Below are 16,854 nucleotides of genomic sequence, written 5' to 3'. Positions count from 1 at the left end.
ATTTATATAAACCATTTAACATCTTTCCAAAGCCAAAACTACAGAAAACACATTCCCCGTCTCCGTTCCGCGCCCGGCCTTAAAGGTCACCCTCTCCGCAGTCGCGGCTTTTCCGTCTCAGCGTCCTCGCGGCAGCCTCACGCGGACGCGCGCGCGCGCCAGCCCTCCCGCCCGTGCGCGGCGCCGCGCCGCTCGGCGACACGTCCTGGCCCGCCCCTCCGCCACGTCGCGGGCCCTCCTCGTCGGTCTCCGCCGCCGTGCGGGCCCGCCGTGCGCACGCGCCTGCACCTGCGCGGTCCCGACCGCCCCCTGGAGACGGGCGTTCGGAGCGTCGGGGTCTTTTACTAACACAGACGATGCAGTTGGTTCTCCGTGAGAACTTTGTTCACGTCACTTCACACTTTTATCAACATGCCTCTGCGGTAGATCTCTAGACGCACTGGGATTGCTAGGTCATGCGGTAAGTGCGTGTAGACAGACACACGCACACACACGCACTGCGTGTGTACACACCTGCATGCGTGTGTGTGTACGTATGCACACATACATACACACGTACAGGACAAACGCGCCCACGCACACATGTACTGCTTGTCGTGTCGCTTGCCCCTGGTGACGTCCTGACTAAGGATGGCCTAGCGCAAAGCCACACCCATCATGAAGACGGGGACGCGGCCCTGATGTCGCTGAGCAGGCTCTGGGAAGGCGTCCTAGGGACCGCACGAGGAGAAGGGGAGCAGCTTCCCCGCTCCCGAGCGTGACGAAGGGCGCCCCGGAAAGGCAGGGCCAGCAAGAGCACTGACACGGCACTTTCGGACGCCCGTGGGGCGTCCGGCGACGTCCAGACCAGGGCAGTGAGCGCAGGCGTCAGGACCTCGGGGGTGAAGCGGGGCACTCACGAGTCCAGCTCTTTGGGGATGCCCTCGACGTTGAGGTCCAGGCAGACCTTGTTGCGGATGTCCTCGGGCCGCAGGGCGCCGATGGCGACGTAGGTGGTGTTCCTGTTCTTTATGATGGCGCCGGCGGCCGCACAGGGCAGCCTGGGAAAGGGGCACAGGGACATGACGATGCAGATGGGGACGGTCCGGATGAGCTTCTCCATAAAGGCCCAGGAGGCCAGGTCCACAAACTGGGCCTCGTCGATGATGAAAATGATCCTTTCCTCCTTCGCTTTCTGGACACGGGAGAGAAACAGAAAGGAAAATGCCCTAGGACTTCTGGTTCTCGACCACGCGTGCGGACCAGGCCACGCGTGTGGTTTTGTGGTGCTGAGTTAAATCTTTTCTCTCCAATGACTTCGTGTTAATTTAGGCTCCACTACCTTGAAATCTGCGGTGATTTGGACAGAGCTGGCTGGAATGGACTCTTACTCGGTCAGATCTTTGTGCATAGATGACACACATTTGCAGGATAGGTGGGGTTGCAGCCACACAAAAATAATTGACGTTTCCGACAAATCATTTCAATCTGTTAGCAAACGAAGGCCTCCTGGGGATGTCAACTTGACATCTGCTCAGTTCTGCTGACGGAGGCTGCCCCGGCCGGCGGCTCACTCTGCCCAGAGCTCGAACTCTGTGTTCGAGTGTATATGACGCATAGGACAGAACACGCGTCCCCGTCCTCGTCCAGACGCCCTCCCGCCAGCTCATCCAAATGCATAGCCGCTCGCTAAGCATTAACGGGCACCCGTCAGGGCCGGGTGCGACCCCAGGTGCCGGGGACCCAGTGTCCTCCAGTCTTGGTAGCGCCGTTGTGCAGCAGGCCCCGCGTCTCTGCTGCGTGGGGCGTCTAAACAGAAAAGCTGTCCCCTGCCTGCTGCCCCGGGTGCTCTCGGCTTCTCTTGGTTCCCTCTGGGGAGAGATGGGCTTACCCATTCTTTTCCTCTATGTTTTTATAAACAAGAGCAACAAAGGCCACTTTAAAATTCCAGATTACATAAGACAATTATTGCAAAGTGTTCTAACCTGCCTTATCCCTTACACATAGTGAGTTTGCCCTGATGGCTTCATTTTGTTACCAGGAATTTAGCTCTTCACTGACCCTGAGAACGTCGTAATTACTGGTGTTGTCAGTGTATTATTTGTGAATTGAGGAGAGTAAAGCAGGACCCCCAAAAGCATGATTTCAATAGTCCATCATTGACTCCAGTTTCTTCATATTTAAAAAGAGGAGGTTGAATTGGATTCTCTCTAAGGTGAATAACATTTGCATTGCACTCACAACCTTCCGGCACTGTGTGGTGCTCTCACGTAAATTAACTCATTTAATCTGCATGACACTCACATCAGGTAGTACTACTGAGTCTCCTTACTGAGAAAATTTAGCACAGAGAGGTTAAGGAACTTGCCAAGGTCACACAGAGAATAAACGATCCAAAGATTGTCATCACAGCCCATGGTTAAAACACAGCTTGAGCAGTGGCTTCCAAACCAGAGGGGACATTGGAACCACCGAGAAGTTCTCCAACAAAACCAAACAGCCAAACAGACTCCTAAGCCTGACCCGAGTTCTTTTGAATATTTCAGGGCAGAACACAGAGATCCGTGTATTTTTAAAGAAGCTTCCTGGATACTTGTGACGTAAACAGTCCAAGGCCTGACATTCAGAAACTACCAACATTCTTTTGCTTATCTATCTGCCTGAGTGGATGTTTGATTATAAACGTGATATAATGCCACAAACCTGTCGTGGGCATGTCTTATATGCCAGGCACTCTGCTGGTTAATGGTAATACAAAAACGAGTAAGAGGCTTGCTGTCCCTCAGAGGGGGAAAGATGCACATATAAGGAATAACGAATTGCTATGTGGTAGGGGTGGATATAACCAAAAATAGGATAGAGATGCTAACAGGAGCACAGTGGAAGATTCATCACTGGTATGCCTAGCGATCTGGAAAGTTCTCACCAAAGAGGTGACATTGAAGGACAAGTAGCATTTCGCCAGGTTAAAAAAACAAAAATCTTTGGCTTTCGTCTTATTTGCAGAGCAAAAACACAGGGTTGGTGCGACTTGCCTATTCTCTGGCAGGTCTCTGATGGACAAATTTGTCGCTAACTAAATCAAGGTTCTAGTCAGAATGAGGAAGAAAAGGCACTGGAGTAGGAGAAAGCTGCATTTACTGCTGGACGCTGAGCTACGTGGGCGCCACATTCAGGCGGACTTACAGGAGGCTTTTGGAAACACGGTTCCGGGGCTTCTGAGGGGGGCGGGGACTGGAGTGTGAACTCGGCGATCTCGGCGTCCAGTGGACGGCGATGAGATCGCTCAGAGGAGGCGCGGGCACCGGTCGCGTGTTTCCGATGAGAGAGGCCCCGTTCTAAGTGCTGCGTGTGTGATCTGGTCATCTAAACCTCACGACCCGGCGCGCTAGGTACTATTGTTTCCCATTTTATAGGTGATAAAACAGAAGCACAGACAGGTTAAGTCACTTGCTCAAGGCTGCCCAGGGAGCAAGTAATCGGCCTCGGGGTCCCGGGCCTGGCAGCCCGACGGCAGCGCCTGCACACGCAGCCCCTTAGACACGCTGCGCCTCACAGAGACGCGGAGGCGAAGAGGGCCGGTTTGAAGGAGAGGCCAGACTCTCAGCAGTGAGGTTAAGGGGCTCCATCCAAGAGTAGCTACATTCCCAACAGACTCTCACCTTGAGGTATGAAAGGATGGAGGAGAATTAAGCACGTTGGGACGAAGCTTTCACACACCTCCAAGCCTCTTGCCTGAAGAGTCTGAACCCCTCAGGCCACCTACCTTTGGGGTAAACTGCCCAGTTTTCCTCCCCCCATTTCTTAACCCACAGACTTTCTTACTTGCTCCAGGATCTTCAGAAACAATGCTTCCAACTGCTTTTGCTTTTTCAAAGTGGTCATCTTGGAAGCCTCTCGTGAAATAGGGAACTGTATAAAGATTAATGAGAATACTGAGTATGGACAAAAAGCAAAAGGAACTCCTAGTTGTGTGACTCTGGGCAAATCACGTTATTGTCCTGTGCCGCAGAATCCTCACGTGTTAGATAATCCTTAACATCAATTCCATCTCTGATGCCCTATGTCATTGAATCTAATGGATATGGGCAGTCACCTGTGGGAGCAGAGTGACTCTGTGCCCCAGACTAGCTAGCAGTGTTTAACTATGATGGGAAGGTGAGAAAAAAATGGATCGGCAGGTGGTATTTGGTTTTCCTTGAGCATGGCATTTCTGGACACCTTCGATGTGTCTAAGGAAAGTGGGCGCTCATTCGGGGAGGACTAGGAGCCGTTTCCTCACTCCCCAGTTCTCCAGGTGAGACAAGAAAAGAATAACAAAGGCCAAAGAGATGCTAAGCCATAAGACATCAGGGAGGAGTTGCTACATCTGGCCCGTCACCATTTCTTGCAGAAGTCTCATACTAGCGAGTTACCTGGACATGGAAAATGTCATTGAGAAGGCAGTAGAACTTTTCTTCCAACAGTGTTTTGACTCTGTTTTGAATGTTGGTCTGTCGTTCTTTGTAGTGTTTACAAACATCCAGACCTAGTACAATGGCCATGAGTATCTGGATGGTATAAAAATTTTGTTGAAAGCTGATCTTAGTCAAGGCAATAGCGATAGTCCTGTTTAGAAGAAAGTCAAGAAGGAGAAGAAAGTTTTTAAACGTATTTTTTGAAAATAATAAGGGTTAAATGAAAGCACTGACTCTGCATGCTCGGGGGTGGTGCCAGACTCGCCCCAGCGACCAGGAAGCCCGCATTCGTTCCTGCCTACGATGCGGCCCCTCCTCCCACCGCCCCCTTTTCCTTCGCCCTCCGTCCTCCGCCCTCCGCCTGGGTACAGGCTCTCGTCCTCTCCCCTGTGCGACCGAGTAGGATCTCGAAGAGTCATCCCAGCTCCCCGTTTCCTGGCTTTAATATGTCTATCATTAATTATTTATTTAGCACAAGGGTGCGTGGCACCCGATAATCGATAGACTGTGGGTAGCTTCCAAAAGGCAAATTACAGAAAGGGGTGGAGTGTTAAAGCAGATGAGAGTCTGGAGGACAACGGGGTCCTCCGGTTCATGAGAGAGGTTCACGAGAGGCGGCTGCTGCAGGACACTCACCGGTGGTTCTCGCGCTGGGCCAGGCACTCGGCTTCCATAAGTATCTGGCTTTTTCCGTACCCCGACAGTCCTTCGTACATGAGGACGCGGCTGCAGTTGGACCCCAAAAACTCCTTCATAGTGTACATGAAGTATTTGATCTCCTTATCACGTCCTGTCAGTTTTATTTTTTAAAAAGGGAGTAAACCCGATCAACATGAAATAGTCTAGAGATATAAAACAGCACATTGTGATACTACATTTAAGGAGAACTTGGGAGTTTCCGTGGCATTGCGCATGGACTTTCTCGAGGTCCTGTGCACATTAAGAATTTTCAAAATCTTTCTCCAAAGCTTTCCAGTTAACAATGTGGTTTTTTCAGTTTTATTTGAGGACCACAAGCTGTGAGGGGAAGTATTCTAACAATGCTCATTATAATGTCCATTTAATTTTTTTGCAGAAAACTGAGATTTGCTTAGATTTCACAAGCAAGAATTAAGCCAGGGCTATCTGATTCTAATTCTTTTTTTTTTCTTTTTATCTATAGCACAATAGAAGTAATCTATAGATTATTACATTATTCCCTTTCTGAATATGCATTTGAACTTGGGTTTTGTGAGATGTGTGTTCCGTTGGCCTGAGGCTCACACAGGAATGCGGCAGATGAGCCTCAGAAGGCTGCCCAGCAGAACCTTCTGTGTCGTGTTCACATAGGACGTGCACAGATTAGGCCTCATGGATTGTGTTTTCAGCTGGATCTAGAATACAGTCAGCCCGACCCGATGTCCGTGCGCCTTGTTTTTACCTAAACGAGGCTCTGATCTCTGGGCCTACTGTGCGCGTTCGACCCTAAAGAAAATCCCGTTTACTATCACTGTATCGTCGCCTGTGTTGCTGGCGCACACGCGCTCACTTACAGGAGCTCTCGTGAAAGAAGGGCCTTTTCCATATTCCCAACAGTCTGTTTTTGGCTGCAGATTCAAAGCAAGACACGAGGGCCTGACCTCTACCTCACACTGGTGGAACCGGGATGCGAGGCCGCCGGACCAGACTGAGGGATGCTGCACGCCACCCCGCTGCGCCCTACCGCGACAGTCTCCCTGAGTCCTTAGTCTTGCGGAAGGGGGGTTGGTTGGGGGGTCCAGTTACTGTCGGTCACTATCACAACAACAAGAATATCCTAGGATGGAAAGTAAAGCTCCGGAGAGGGGTGAGCGTGGGCTCGCCTTCCCCTTTCTAGCGTCCAGGAGCGTGGGGACCTGGACTTGCAGAAGCTGATTTGCTGGCAGAGTCCGAGCACCGCCTGCGTGCTGGGAGCTTGGGGCGCTGCCGCTGGCCCGAGTGCCCTGTGCGGTGCTGGAACTGTCGCCTTCTCCTAGGCTCTGCCGACGTTGAGATTCTGTCCCGACGTACCCCAAATGGGATGGAGCCTCCTCTCAACTGCCCTACACAGTTATGACCAGGATTTAATTTACGATGGCACCATTAGCGACGTCGAGGTCTGGCAGTAGGAAGTCACGGCGGCACCAGAGATGGCTGGCTTCAGAACCCACAAGCCGCCTTCACGGCCGGCCCCTCCCTGAGGGGGGGCCCCACCTCCGGTCGCGTCCGCCTGCCTGTCTCGAGCCAGCTCTCTCATGGTCGCGTCCCTGACACCAAGAATCACAAAAACGTCCCTGCCAGACGGGTCGTGGGTCTACGTGTGACAGGTAAAACAAAACTGCTGGCAAAGTCTAAAAACGTATCTTCATGACTTTCGGGTGAGGAAAGGTTTCTTAAAAAGGAAAGCACTAACGAGGAAAGGCTAATAAATTGGATTACATTAAAATAAAAAATTCTGTCCACTAAATACGTTATTAACAGAGTCGAAAGGCAAGCTCAAAATGAGAAAGTTACGTACAGCAAAAGGAAATGAGAACGGACCCATTTCTGGAACATATAAATAATTCCAACAGATCTATAATAAAAATACAGCCCAAGCGAAAAATAGGCAAAAGATGTGCACAAACACGTCATATGAGATGATGTCCGAATGGCCAATAAACATACGAAAAAGGGGTTCAACCGCACGAGGGAAATACAGATGGAATCCGCAAGGAGATACCACCACGTGCCCAACAGAGCCGTTCAAGTTACACAGACCGGTAACACTCAGCGGCTGGCGGATGAGAAGCAGCTGGAACTCTCGCGACCCTGTTGTCAGAATATCAACGAGTCCCATCTGGAAACTTATGCGAAGTCACCTACCAAAATAGTATCCTCCATCCTGACAGTTTCGTCGCCACATATATAATCCGCAGATATGCACACGTGCTCACCGAAAGGCTATACGGCATTGTTCATGAGAACCGAAAACTGGAAACAACTCAAATGTCCTACATGACACCATGAATAAACTGCTGTATGTTTCTAAAATGGAATACTACGCAGCAATGAAAACTAATGAATTACAGCTTCACCCAACAACACGGGTGAATTTCATGACACAATGTTGATTAACAAAGGGCATATGTAATTAGACAATGTATCATTTCACCTACGTGAATTTTAAAAACAGGCTTAAGAAATCCAGGGAGTTAGAACTCTTCGGGGGAAGCGGGAGAGAGAAAGCACGTGAGGGTTCCCTGGCCACTGCTGTTTTCTTGATTTCTTGGTCTGGATGGTGATCATGTGTTCCCTTGTAATGATTCATGAAGCTGCAGACTTATCACTGCTGTACGTTTCTGTATGTTTTGTTACAGTTAATAGAGGAGTTTAAAAAGCAAAGCCCGCTACCTACCCAGCAGAGGGTAGCCCTCGTTTCTGTTGCAGATGAGGTATGCCATACCAAACATGCTGGAGGGGAGAAGAAAAGACGTTAGATGTCAGCGTCAAAGCGGGGAAGCGCAAGGGACCGGCTCGTAGTTCCCAGGAAGCCGCCTCTTCGGCCCCTAACGGGCGTCCGCCCCTGGCTTGAGGGCGGCGGCGGCCGAGGGGAAAGGGGAGGACGTGTCACCTGGGGGTGGAGGGTCCGATCGGCCCGCGCGGCAGCGTGTCCACAGCGCCCGGCGCAGCGTTCAGCACAGACCTGCTGCGTGTGCCTGGGCCGGGCCGACCCCTTTCTAGAGGAAGCGGACGCCCGGCAGGGGACCCGCCGAGCTCGGACGGAGCACGTTGTCTCACACCCCGGAAGGGTTCCACCGACTGCCCCACAGTCATAGCTCCGCGCTGCTGAGCGCGCGTCACGTGCCCGGCACGGGCTCCAGAGCCTCATGTGTATCATTTCCTTCACCCCTGACGAGAGCCTCATCAGGAAGGTGCTATTATTACGTCCACTTTACGAACGCGGAGCTGGAGGCACAGAGCGCGCCCTGCCCCGGATCCCCTGGCGGAGCCGGGCTGGGGGGCACGCGCCGGCCCCGCCGCGGCCGTCTCTTGCAGGACCTTGCCGGGCGTTCATTCCCTCGTCCACACTCTCCTACCGCCCTGCTACGCCTCTGCTGAGCGCGCGCCTGCGTCTGCCCCGTGACCCACAGCTCGGTGTGCACCTGCTGGCCTTCCGCACTGGCCCCAGCTCTCTGGGCAGGCCCCAGCTCCTGCGCACGCCCGCCTTGCATCCCTATCCTCTCGCTCGCAGCGATGGCACAGAAACACCGTGCAGAGGGTGGGCTTCGGGACCGGACGGCCGGGGCTTCTGTGGCAGGCCGCCTGCGTTAATGACGCCGCGACCTCGCCCCTGCTCGTGCCCGTGCCCTTGGCTCTGTAGCCTGAAGTGCCCGCCCACCGGGGCTCAGCCGTGCAAGCGCTTTGGCCAGCGAGATGTTCGCTGACACGACACAGGGGCTCGGGAGGCTTGCGCCTCGGGCTCGCTCTCCCTTGCGCTTCTGATTCCGCGATGACGGCATGCCCCATGGGGGAGAAGCCACCTGGAGCCAAACCGTCCCCGCTAGGTCAGCCAGACTGCCTCGTCGCCCCACTGGGGTCACCTGGGGCCAGCCAACAGTGTGCTGGGCCCCAGGCACGTGAACGAGCCTAGGCGACAGGTCCAGCAGAGACTGACCGCATGCCACGCGCCCGTGACGGAAGTGCGCGTGTGGCCTGTGTGCACAGCCACTAATGGTGCGGCACGGCGGTGGCGTCCGCACCTCGTCTCCACTGCTCTCTAGGTTTATGGCCACGGACAAGTCATTTAATAACATCTTCGAGTATCGGTTTTTAAATTTATAAAATGAAGATAATAATATTTTCCACTTGATACAGTGGATATCAAGGATAAATTATATATTTTGAGATAAAGTGCCTAATATTTAATAAGGGCTTCACGAAAAATTATTACTGTCCATTCACTTATTCAAATAGCGTTTTATTGATGGTCTACGCACACCAAGCACAGTGCTGAGCCCTGGGAATACAAAGGTGAATAATTAGAGACTCTGAACCAACTGAAGCCCCGATTCTATTATCTGCCCCTTTAAGACCTGGATTCTAGCTCGTTAATGTATATAAAAAATACCTTTCTGCTTTCCGTGCTATTCCTTCACTTACTCATCACTATTGAGTGCCTACTATGTGCTAAGCACCGGGGATATGAAAATGAACAAGAAATCATCACAATCCCCAAAGCGCTCGCAAGGCAGCAGTTGTGATGAGCGTGACAAGGGCTCTAACCGCAGCGTAGGCTGTAGAGCTCCCCGGGGAGCTGAGCTCTTAACTGGCTGAGCTGGGCTTGGGCAGTTCCCGAGCCAGCCTCACAGGGGCAGGGACGAGCTGGATGCCAAACACTGACACGGGGTGGTTTTCCCAGTAGACCAAGGGACAGGGCGGGTACTGGGGAGGACCATCTATTCAGACACCGCAGAGGAGGGAGGCACAGGAGACCGTGAGGTTGGAAAGGCAGCTGGTTACCTTGCACGTCATTGCAAGGAATTGGAAGCCCAGAGTGTCGCCTGTGCATCTAAGCTGGACTCTTGGGGGAACAGATTTCACTAAAGGCTGGAGGAAGGACCCTATCTGATGTCCTGTTGACATTGGCACACACTTGGTATGATTGGTAAATACCTAATGGCTGGTCACTGGGTCCAAAAAGATACGCAAATGAGGGGTTCTCTGTTGTTTGCACAGGCTCTGAAGACCCCCCTGGTACTCAGAGCTGAGGGGCGAGCGGGCCGTCTACCATGTGGCAAGGGCGGTAGGGCGCGGAGAGACGGAGGGGCTTGGAATCGGGGCCTTGGTCTGGGGAGGACGGAATTCAGGGTCCTGCAGGGGCTGTGGATCCAGAGGGGGCGACCGTTTGGCTCTAACAATCCTGCCCCTCGGCTACAATATAGCACCGCGACCCGGCGCCGCACACTCACACTTTCTCGTGGAGGCCCAGGCACTGGTAGACGGGTCCAGCGTCCGCGACGCCCTTCATGACTTTCTTTGGGAGCTCTTTGAAGAAGTAGGGTGGGAGGTTGCTGCCGTTGTAGGTGACGGAGTCGCAGGTCACGACTCCTGGGTAGTACGTCATCATCCTGGCCGCTATGTTGACTTTTTGACCAATGACTGTACGGGAGGAAGAAAGACGAGGAGCAGGAAGACACGGCCATGGAACTGAACGCGATCTGAGGAGTACTGTCCCCGAGCGGCATTTTACCCTCCGCCCCTCAGGAGTGACATGGAACTCTCGCCTTCAGCTACGGTCTACTACGGCTACTGAGCAAACCTGCAGGAGGTAACTGAGGCGCCAGCGGCAAAGTCTCTACCTCAGCTAGGAAGCCATGGGCACCACCTGCCCGGAGACAGAGGGCTTGCGTGTGGGGTGGGGCGGGGGCTCTGTAAGCAGGACTGCTGCAGCCTGAGGCTCTCAGGGGAGCTGGTGGGTCTTCTGCTACGAGATGGACAAGGACGACGACCTCCAAAGGGGGCACAAGGTGGTGTCTGCATGTTTCTGGGCATGAAAATTTTCTTTTCATTTCACTTTCAAAATAAATCACCTTCTTTTGGCTATTCCTTAAGAGTGAGTAATGGGGCTGGAAGGGGTGTGTAAGATTGATTTCGGGGATATTCTGAAGGGTGAGGGACTGTCTTGCACACTCCGAAGCCCAACCGTGCAGGTTAGACCCCCAGCTCTACCTCTAACTACTGTGTTACCAAATTACTTTAGTTCTTGCACGCCTCAGTTTCCTAATCTGTGAAATGGGGATTATAGTACTTATTGTAGAGGGTATTTTGTGAAGATTAACGAGCCAATACACACACACATCAGGTTGAACAGTGCCCGGCTACTGGTAAGCCCTCAGTGAACAGTACCACTAAGTGACCAGCACCGTACCTCAACACGAACTTACATGCTCTGGTCTACATATTCCTTTTTTCAAAAAAACTATTTGTTAGGGAGAAATCTGACCATACAGTGAGACGCAGCATGGTGCGTTTCCATGCGCCCAGCGGCTGGCCCCAAAAGCCATTCGCCCGTGGCCGGTCCTGCCCCAGCCTCACTCTCATTCATTGTGAAGAAGATCTAAATACTGTATCATTTCAGATAGAACTCTTTGAGCGTTTTAGACGTATTATTTCTGAGCATCTTCAACCCTAATAGGATCGGAGAGGGAAATAGTAGTACGAGCGATGAAGTCTGAGGTAACACCTACTTACCACTCCCTCTAGAGACTAGTGTTATTCATCAGCAACACCAATATTCAGAGGTTTTAAGCAGCAGCCCTTACCTGTTCCAGGAGAAACTGCTCGATGTCGACAGGGACCCTGCACAAAGGGCCCTCGCTCCACAAGCTAAGAGCCCCCCGCGGCTCTCTCGGACCGCGCGCTTCTCACTCGCAGCCCCAGAAGGTGCGCTGAGCGAGCCTCGAGCGGTCGATGGACAAAGCTACGCGGCCCGGCCCCACCGACGACTGCGGACTTGCTGAGGGCAGGGCCCATGTCTCGCTCATTTCATCCCTCCCCCCACAAAGCCCGGCGGCCAGGCGCCGCGTTGCAAGAACGAGAAACGAGCTGAGCGAGCCCGGCGCACCTGTGTACTCGTGCCTCACGGAGTGTCCCACGATCCCGCAGAAGACGGTGCCGCTGGCCACGCCGATGGAGACGGTGCTGGCGCCGGGACGGGGGAGGTTGCGGGGCGAGAGATAAAGACGACGGTCACAGAGAGAGTGGGGCGGGCGGGGACATGCTGACCGACGGGGCGGGCGGAGCGGGGGAGGACGGGCCGCAGATTGCTCTCTCCCCTTCGTACTGAGGTTAGGGCAGGTGCACACGCTCTGGAGGAATGAAGGACGGACAGCCAGAGACGCAGAACTAGGTTCCTAGAGGTTAGGTAACTCAGTTCACGTCTCTCCTGTTTTTACGGCCTCATCCGAGCTACTTTTCTGGAAAACAACTTCTCGTCACCCCAAATGAACGTTATATCGCAAACGACATAACTCCCTCTGCTACCGCTGGAAAGAACAAAGTCATTACAATTCGGATGAGGCGCGGGACATCAGAACGTGAGTGACGTTGCTAACCCGTGAGGGTGCGCGCATGTGCGGATGACGAGGGTCCGAGGAGGGGGAAATGCACAGGGCAAGGGGCGACATGTTAGGGTTGACCTGAGTAGGACTGCGGGTCGGGGTCACCGCGAAGCCTCGGGGCCCCGGGCTCCGGGCAGCCAGGGCTGGGGCTGGCAAACCTTACCTTTGGAACAGTTTCCCGAGAGGGCATCATCTCTGGGGCTAGATCACCATGTCAACTCCCAGCCCAAGGACTCATTTTATCCCCCAGTTATTAAAAACCAACTCGGGTCTCCAGCACGGGGCTGGGAGAGCGGTCCCTCCGGCACCGGGCCTGCCGCGCCCGGCTGTGTGCGCCCCCGCTGCCTGCATGCCAGGGGGCGCGCGGACACAGGGACGAGGGCGTCTGGCCTAGGAGAGCCCGCGCCTGCTCTCCCGTTCCCTGACCGCGTCCCGTCTCCCCACAGCCCACGGAAGGGTCGGGGGCCAGCGGGTGGGACCGGGGCCGACACTCACTGGATTTTGTGGACCTGGGAGCAGAAGTCAAATATATCCACAGCGCTTTCCAAGGCATGAGAGACCTCGTTAGGTGCCTTCTCCCCGGGGAAACCGAAGACGCAGAGGAAGGAGCAGCCCTGCGGGGGAGAGAGTCAGCAGACGCGGCCGGTGGGCATGCAGCTCCAGGCTGGACCGGCCGCGGGTCCAGCTGAGGACGGGCAGCGAGGCGCGCGTTCTGACCCGGATCGCATCGTGATGTCAGTAAACTTCATGTAACTCCCAGTGCAGCGTGCACAGCCCAGCCTGAGCCCCCGAAGGGCTGGCTTCTGCTCAGGGACAGTGGGCTGTGCGGGGCCGTTTGCGTGTGTGCTCCTGCCTACTCTCTCGGGGGGCCAAGGTCCGATGCTGCCAGGTGCTGGGTTGGGCGTAAGTCTGAGAAGCAGCTCTGGAGCCAGAAAACCTGCGTCCCCAGGCCACGTCCCAAGCAGAGACCTGGACAAGTCAATTATGCTCCGTGAACTTCAGTTTATCAGTCCGAAAATGGGCAGAACAGAGCCTGTGAAGGTTGCCTTGGCTACCAAAATGACTAATGTCACATACATAAAACATTAATTATAATACTGTATATAGTTAACACACATAATTAACACACACTTTATAAACTATGGTACATATATACTTGATGTCTATATTATATCTATTCTATTTTTAGATAAGCACATATACTTTATGGTAGATATAAAAAGACTTTGTAAACCTGATGCTATTTATGTAAACATGTCAGATCCTGATTGGCTCTGGGCTCTACCCCTAAGTGACGAAAAACCCGGTTCCAGGTCTGCGAGGAGAGCAGAGGGCAACCCCCTCAGGGGCACCCCCTCAGGGGCGCCGGCGGGGCTGCTTCGCCTGGAGATTTGCCAGGCGGCTCGGCAAGGTGAGCGCAGGACTCACGCTGGCCACGAGTCGAGCGGCTCTCGCTTACGGGTAACAGCTGGGAGCCAGGCCTGACGAGGGCTTCAAGCGCTTTTTAAAACTTTCAACCTCCATTTGAGGCAAATGCTATCCCCATTCAAATATGACCCCTGTTGTTATTCATGAACAAACTCAGGCTCAGAGAAGTTCGATGCTTGCTTAGGTCACGCGGCTGGGGACAGTTGGAGCCAAGTCTGCGGGACACCACAGACTGTCCTCTTAGGGTCTGTGCCCTCCTCTTATGCTATTCAGGATGAACATGGGAGAACGTGCTGGAGGGACCAGGCCGGAAGCCACCACTGCCTCAGAACGCTCGGCACAGCGGTGACCTTGCTCATGGAGAACGGGTCCCTCCTGGCCGGCCGCGTGGCACCGCGGTGCCGTGCGTGAGGTGTGCGTGAGCCGCTCATCTTTGCCGCCCAGTGCCAGCCGTCGGCCTCCGCGGCATGCTCGGGACACGTTTCCTGAATCCACGAACTAGCGAAGGGCGGTCATACACGCTTTGCTCTTAAGATGCAAGAACACCCGAGGTGGAGAATCCATTCCCTCCAGCAATTCTGTGATCATTTGCTTATCACTTCCATCCCTCGCTGAGCTTATCCGAGGCGCCCTTCCCAGCCTCCCACGCCCCACCTCAGCCCTGCGCCCCCTCCCCTGACACCTCCGAGCCAGGAACTAGACTTGTCGATGGCAGGTAGGGATTATGGGAAACAAGCATCTGGGGCGTGAGGGCTGCTAACCCCTGACACCAAGCGTCTGGGAGACGCATTGCCCGTGGGCTGGACGTAAGCGGACGGCGAGGCCGGCCAGGCGCCGCCGTAAAGCGCAGACAGCGAAGTCTCGCTGCCCGGGTCAGAGTCCCACCCGCCATGGACTGGCTGGACGACCACGAGCAGAGATCCACCTCATCTCGTCTGGGCTGGGTGTCCTCCTCTCAGCCTTGACACCCTCATCTGCAACGTGGGGCAGCAGCTTGCGAGGCTGAAACCGGCGCGTGTGCGCAGAGTGCCGGGAGCGACGTCTGGGCCGCGCGAAGGGCCCTGTGTGCCGCGGGCGCTGTCGTGATGGGCGTGAGTGAAAACCGCCCTTTCTAGGTGAAAAGTATCTATTTCCTAACTCTGCACGGTGGCAGATGGTTGGGCACTATATGTATCACGGTGAGGACATCGTACGCTATATAAATGTCCAATCGCTATGTTGTACTCCGGGAACGAATGTGACATTGTGTGTCAACTACACTGAAATAAAAAGAACTGGAAGTGTCTGTTTCCTTCCTCTCGCCTGCATCCTGGGGCACGAGTGCCAACCGTGAATTCCTGGCGGGTTCCCGCCCCGGCGCTCGCGCTCACCTTGTCAAACATGAAGACTTTGTTGATTTGGCCTCTTAAGGCCCGCAGAACAGAGTTGATGTGCACAGAGGCGTCCTGGATGGCCGAGCCTATGACTTCGGCTTTGGCTTGGTCCTTGAACACCAGGTTCACGAACACGATCGTCACTGGGCGGAGCTCAGACAGATAACCCCGAAGCTGCTTGTCATCGATCTGCCAAGGAGAGAGACGGCCTTTCCTTAGCATCTGTCCTTGGTGGTGGGTCCTGCCTACACACACACATGCGCGCGCGCGCACACACACACACACACACGCACACACACACGAGCAATCATCACTGGGTGCGAACCAGTCTTCCGAGGTCCTCCGCAGAAACCTAAGCTGTCGCAGTGTGCAGGTGCAGCGTGGCAGAGCCGCCCGAAGTGCCGCAGGCGGAAATGGGATTCGCTAGCACCATCAGCACAATGGCCTGATGGGAACTTAGGCATTTGCTAATTTCTGGAAAGAGCCACGCCCTTGCCCTAACTGCTCCTCCCTCTCGCTCCTCTGAGCCATCGCCATGAGAGACGGAACTCTCATTCTTTTTTCCTCCCTTACGATTTAGGCGTCAAAAGAGCATACTGGTTTCCAGCTGTCCAGAGTCCCTGACACCTCGAAAGCCGATAAATTAAATCACGAAAATACCTGCTTCAATATGTTTTCCATCATATACTTTTGTAGGGACAACTCGAGGTCGGGATCAGACTCCAGCATGCACGCGAGCCTCAGGATGTCTAAAAGGGCAGGAGGAGGGGCAGCTCAGGGAGAGAGCCGTGGCTCAGCAGTGCCGGAGAGGGGCGCCTCCCAGCCCCTATCCCCCTGGGCAGTGGTCTTCACGGGTCAGTCAGGGCACACCTCCTGGCTAAATGGGGCCAAGGGAAATCCAGTGAGAAGTTCTTAGAGGCTGCAGGTTTCCCAACATTCGCTTGCTCGTCGCTCAAAGCCCTGTTCCAATTACCATGCCACTTCGGAACTTGGGGACGATTCTACCTCCAGATTGCTGCAGGTAGCGGGAGAGGACAGACGAGGGGACGACGACGGAGGACGATGGTGACAGGACGAAGGGTTGAGATCCCTTCGGCAGGAGCGAGATCCAGGAGACTGGCTTCTCCTCCCGGGGGCCACGGGCACTCACCGCGTGAGGCCACACGAGTCGCCCCACTGCCCCGGCTGCCACGTGAGCAGACCGAAACTTAGGTGCCTTTCTGTCCCTCTAGATGCTCCGCTTGACCAGAAACGCCATCTATCCAGGTGGCCAACGTCCAGACACCAGGCCAGCTCCGGGCCTCTCAACCCAAACAAGGCCGACCACGTGGTCGCGGCCAGTCTCTTCCTGGTCTTCGCTCTTTACCCTATCGACCTTCTTACCTTCCACCCCATTTCGTGGTCCTCTGAAAGGAGACTGTCAAATAAAGTTTGTTCATGTCACCTAACTTGTCTTCTTTAATCACTTTTTAACAACACGTTCACGTTGGAAGGCCTGTTGGACATCCAGTGGGGATG

The 16,854-nt window shown here is 54.2% G+C and overlaps 1 protein-coding gene across 4 annotated transcripts in view; it reads right to left on the bottom strand.

Moving 5' to 3' along the window:
* The window catches only part of ADCY10 (adenylate cyclase 10), a 44,008-nt gene that overhangs the window by 17,806 nt on the left and 9,348 nt on the right, over nucleotides 1-16,854 (bottom strand). For all 4 annotated transcript variants that reach the window (XM_016148585.2, XM_016148579.2, XM_016148580.2 and 1 more), the window contains 10 exons: nucleotides 15,997-16,085; nucleotides 15,334-15,525; nucleotides 13,031-13,149; nucleotides 12,040-12,116; nucleotides 10,385-10,574; nucleotides 7,831-7,886; nucleotides 5,073-5,226; nucleotides 4,395-4,587; nucleotides 3,805-3,891; nucleotides 900-1,174 (listed from right to left, as the gene is read on the bottom strand). In XM_016148585.2, coding sequence (XP_016004071.1) covers nucleotides 900-1,174; nucleotides 3,805-3,891; nucleotides 4,395-4,587; nucleotides 5,073-5,226; nucleotides 7,831-7,886; nucleotides 10,385-10,574; nucleotides 12,040-12,116; nucleotides 13,031-13,149; nucleotides 15,334-15,525; nucleotides 15,997-16,085 — 1,432 coding nt within the window. The remainder of the gene's footprint in view (nucleotides 1-899; nucleotides 1,175-3,804; nucleotides 3,892-4,394; nucleotides 4,588-5,072; nucleotides 5,227-7,830; nucleotides 7,887-10,384; nucleotides 10,575-12,039; nucleotides 12,117-13,030; nucleotides 13,150-15,333; nucleotides 15,526-15,996; nucleotides 16,086-16,854) is intronic.

The sequence above is a fragment of the Rousettus aegyptiacus genome, unplaced genomic scaffold, assembly GCF_014176215.1.
Source record: "Rousettus aegyptiacus isolate mRouAeg1 unplaced genomic scaffold, mRouAeg1.p scaffold_m13_p_17, whole genome shotgun sequence".
Lineage (NCBI taxonomy): Eukaryota > Metazoa > Chordata > Mammalia > Chiroptera > Pteropodidae > Rousettus > Rousettus aegyptiacus.
This window is presented reverse-complemented; position numbering and strand designations above follow the sequence as displayed.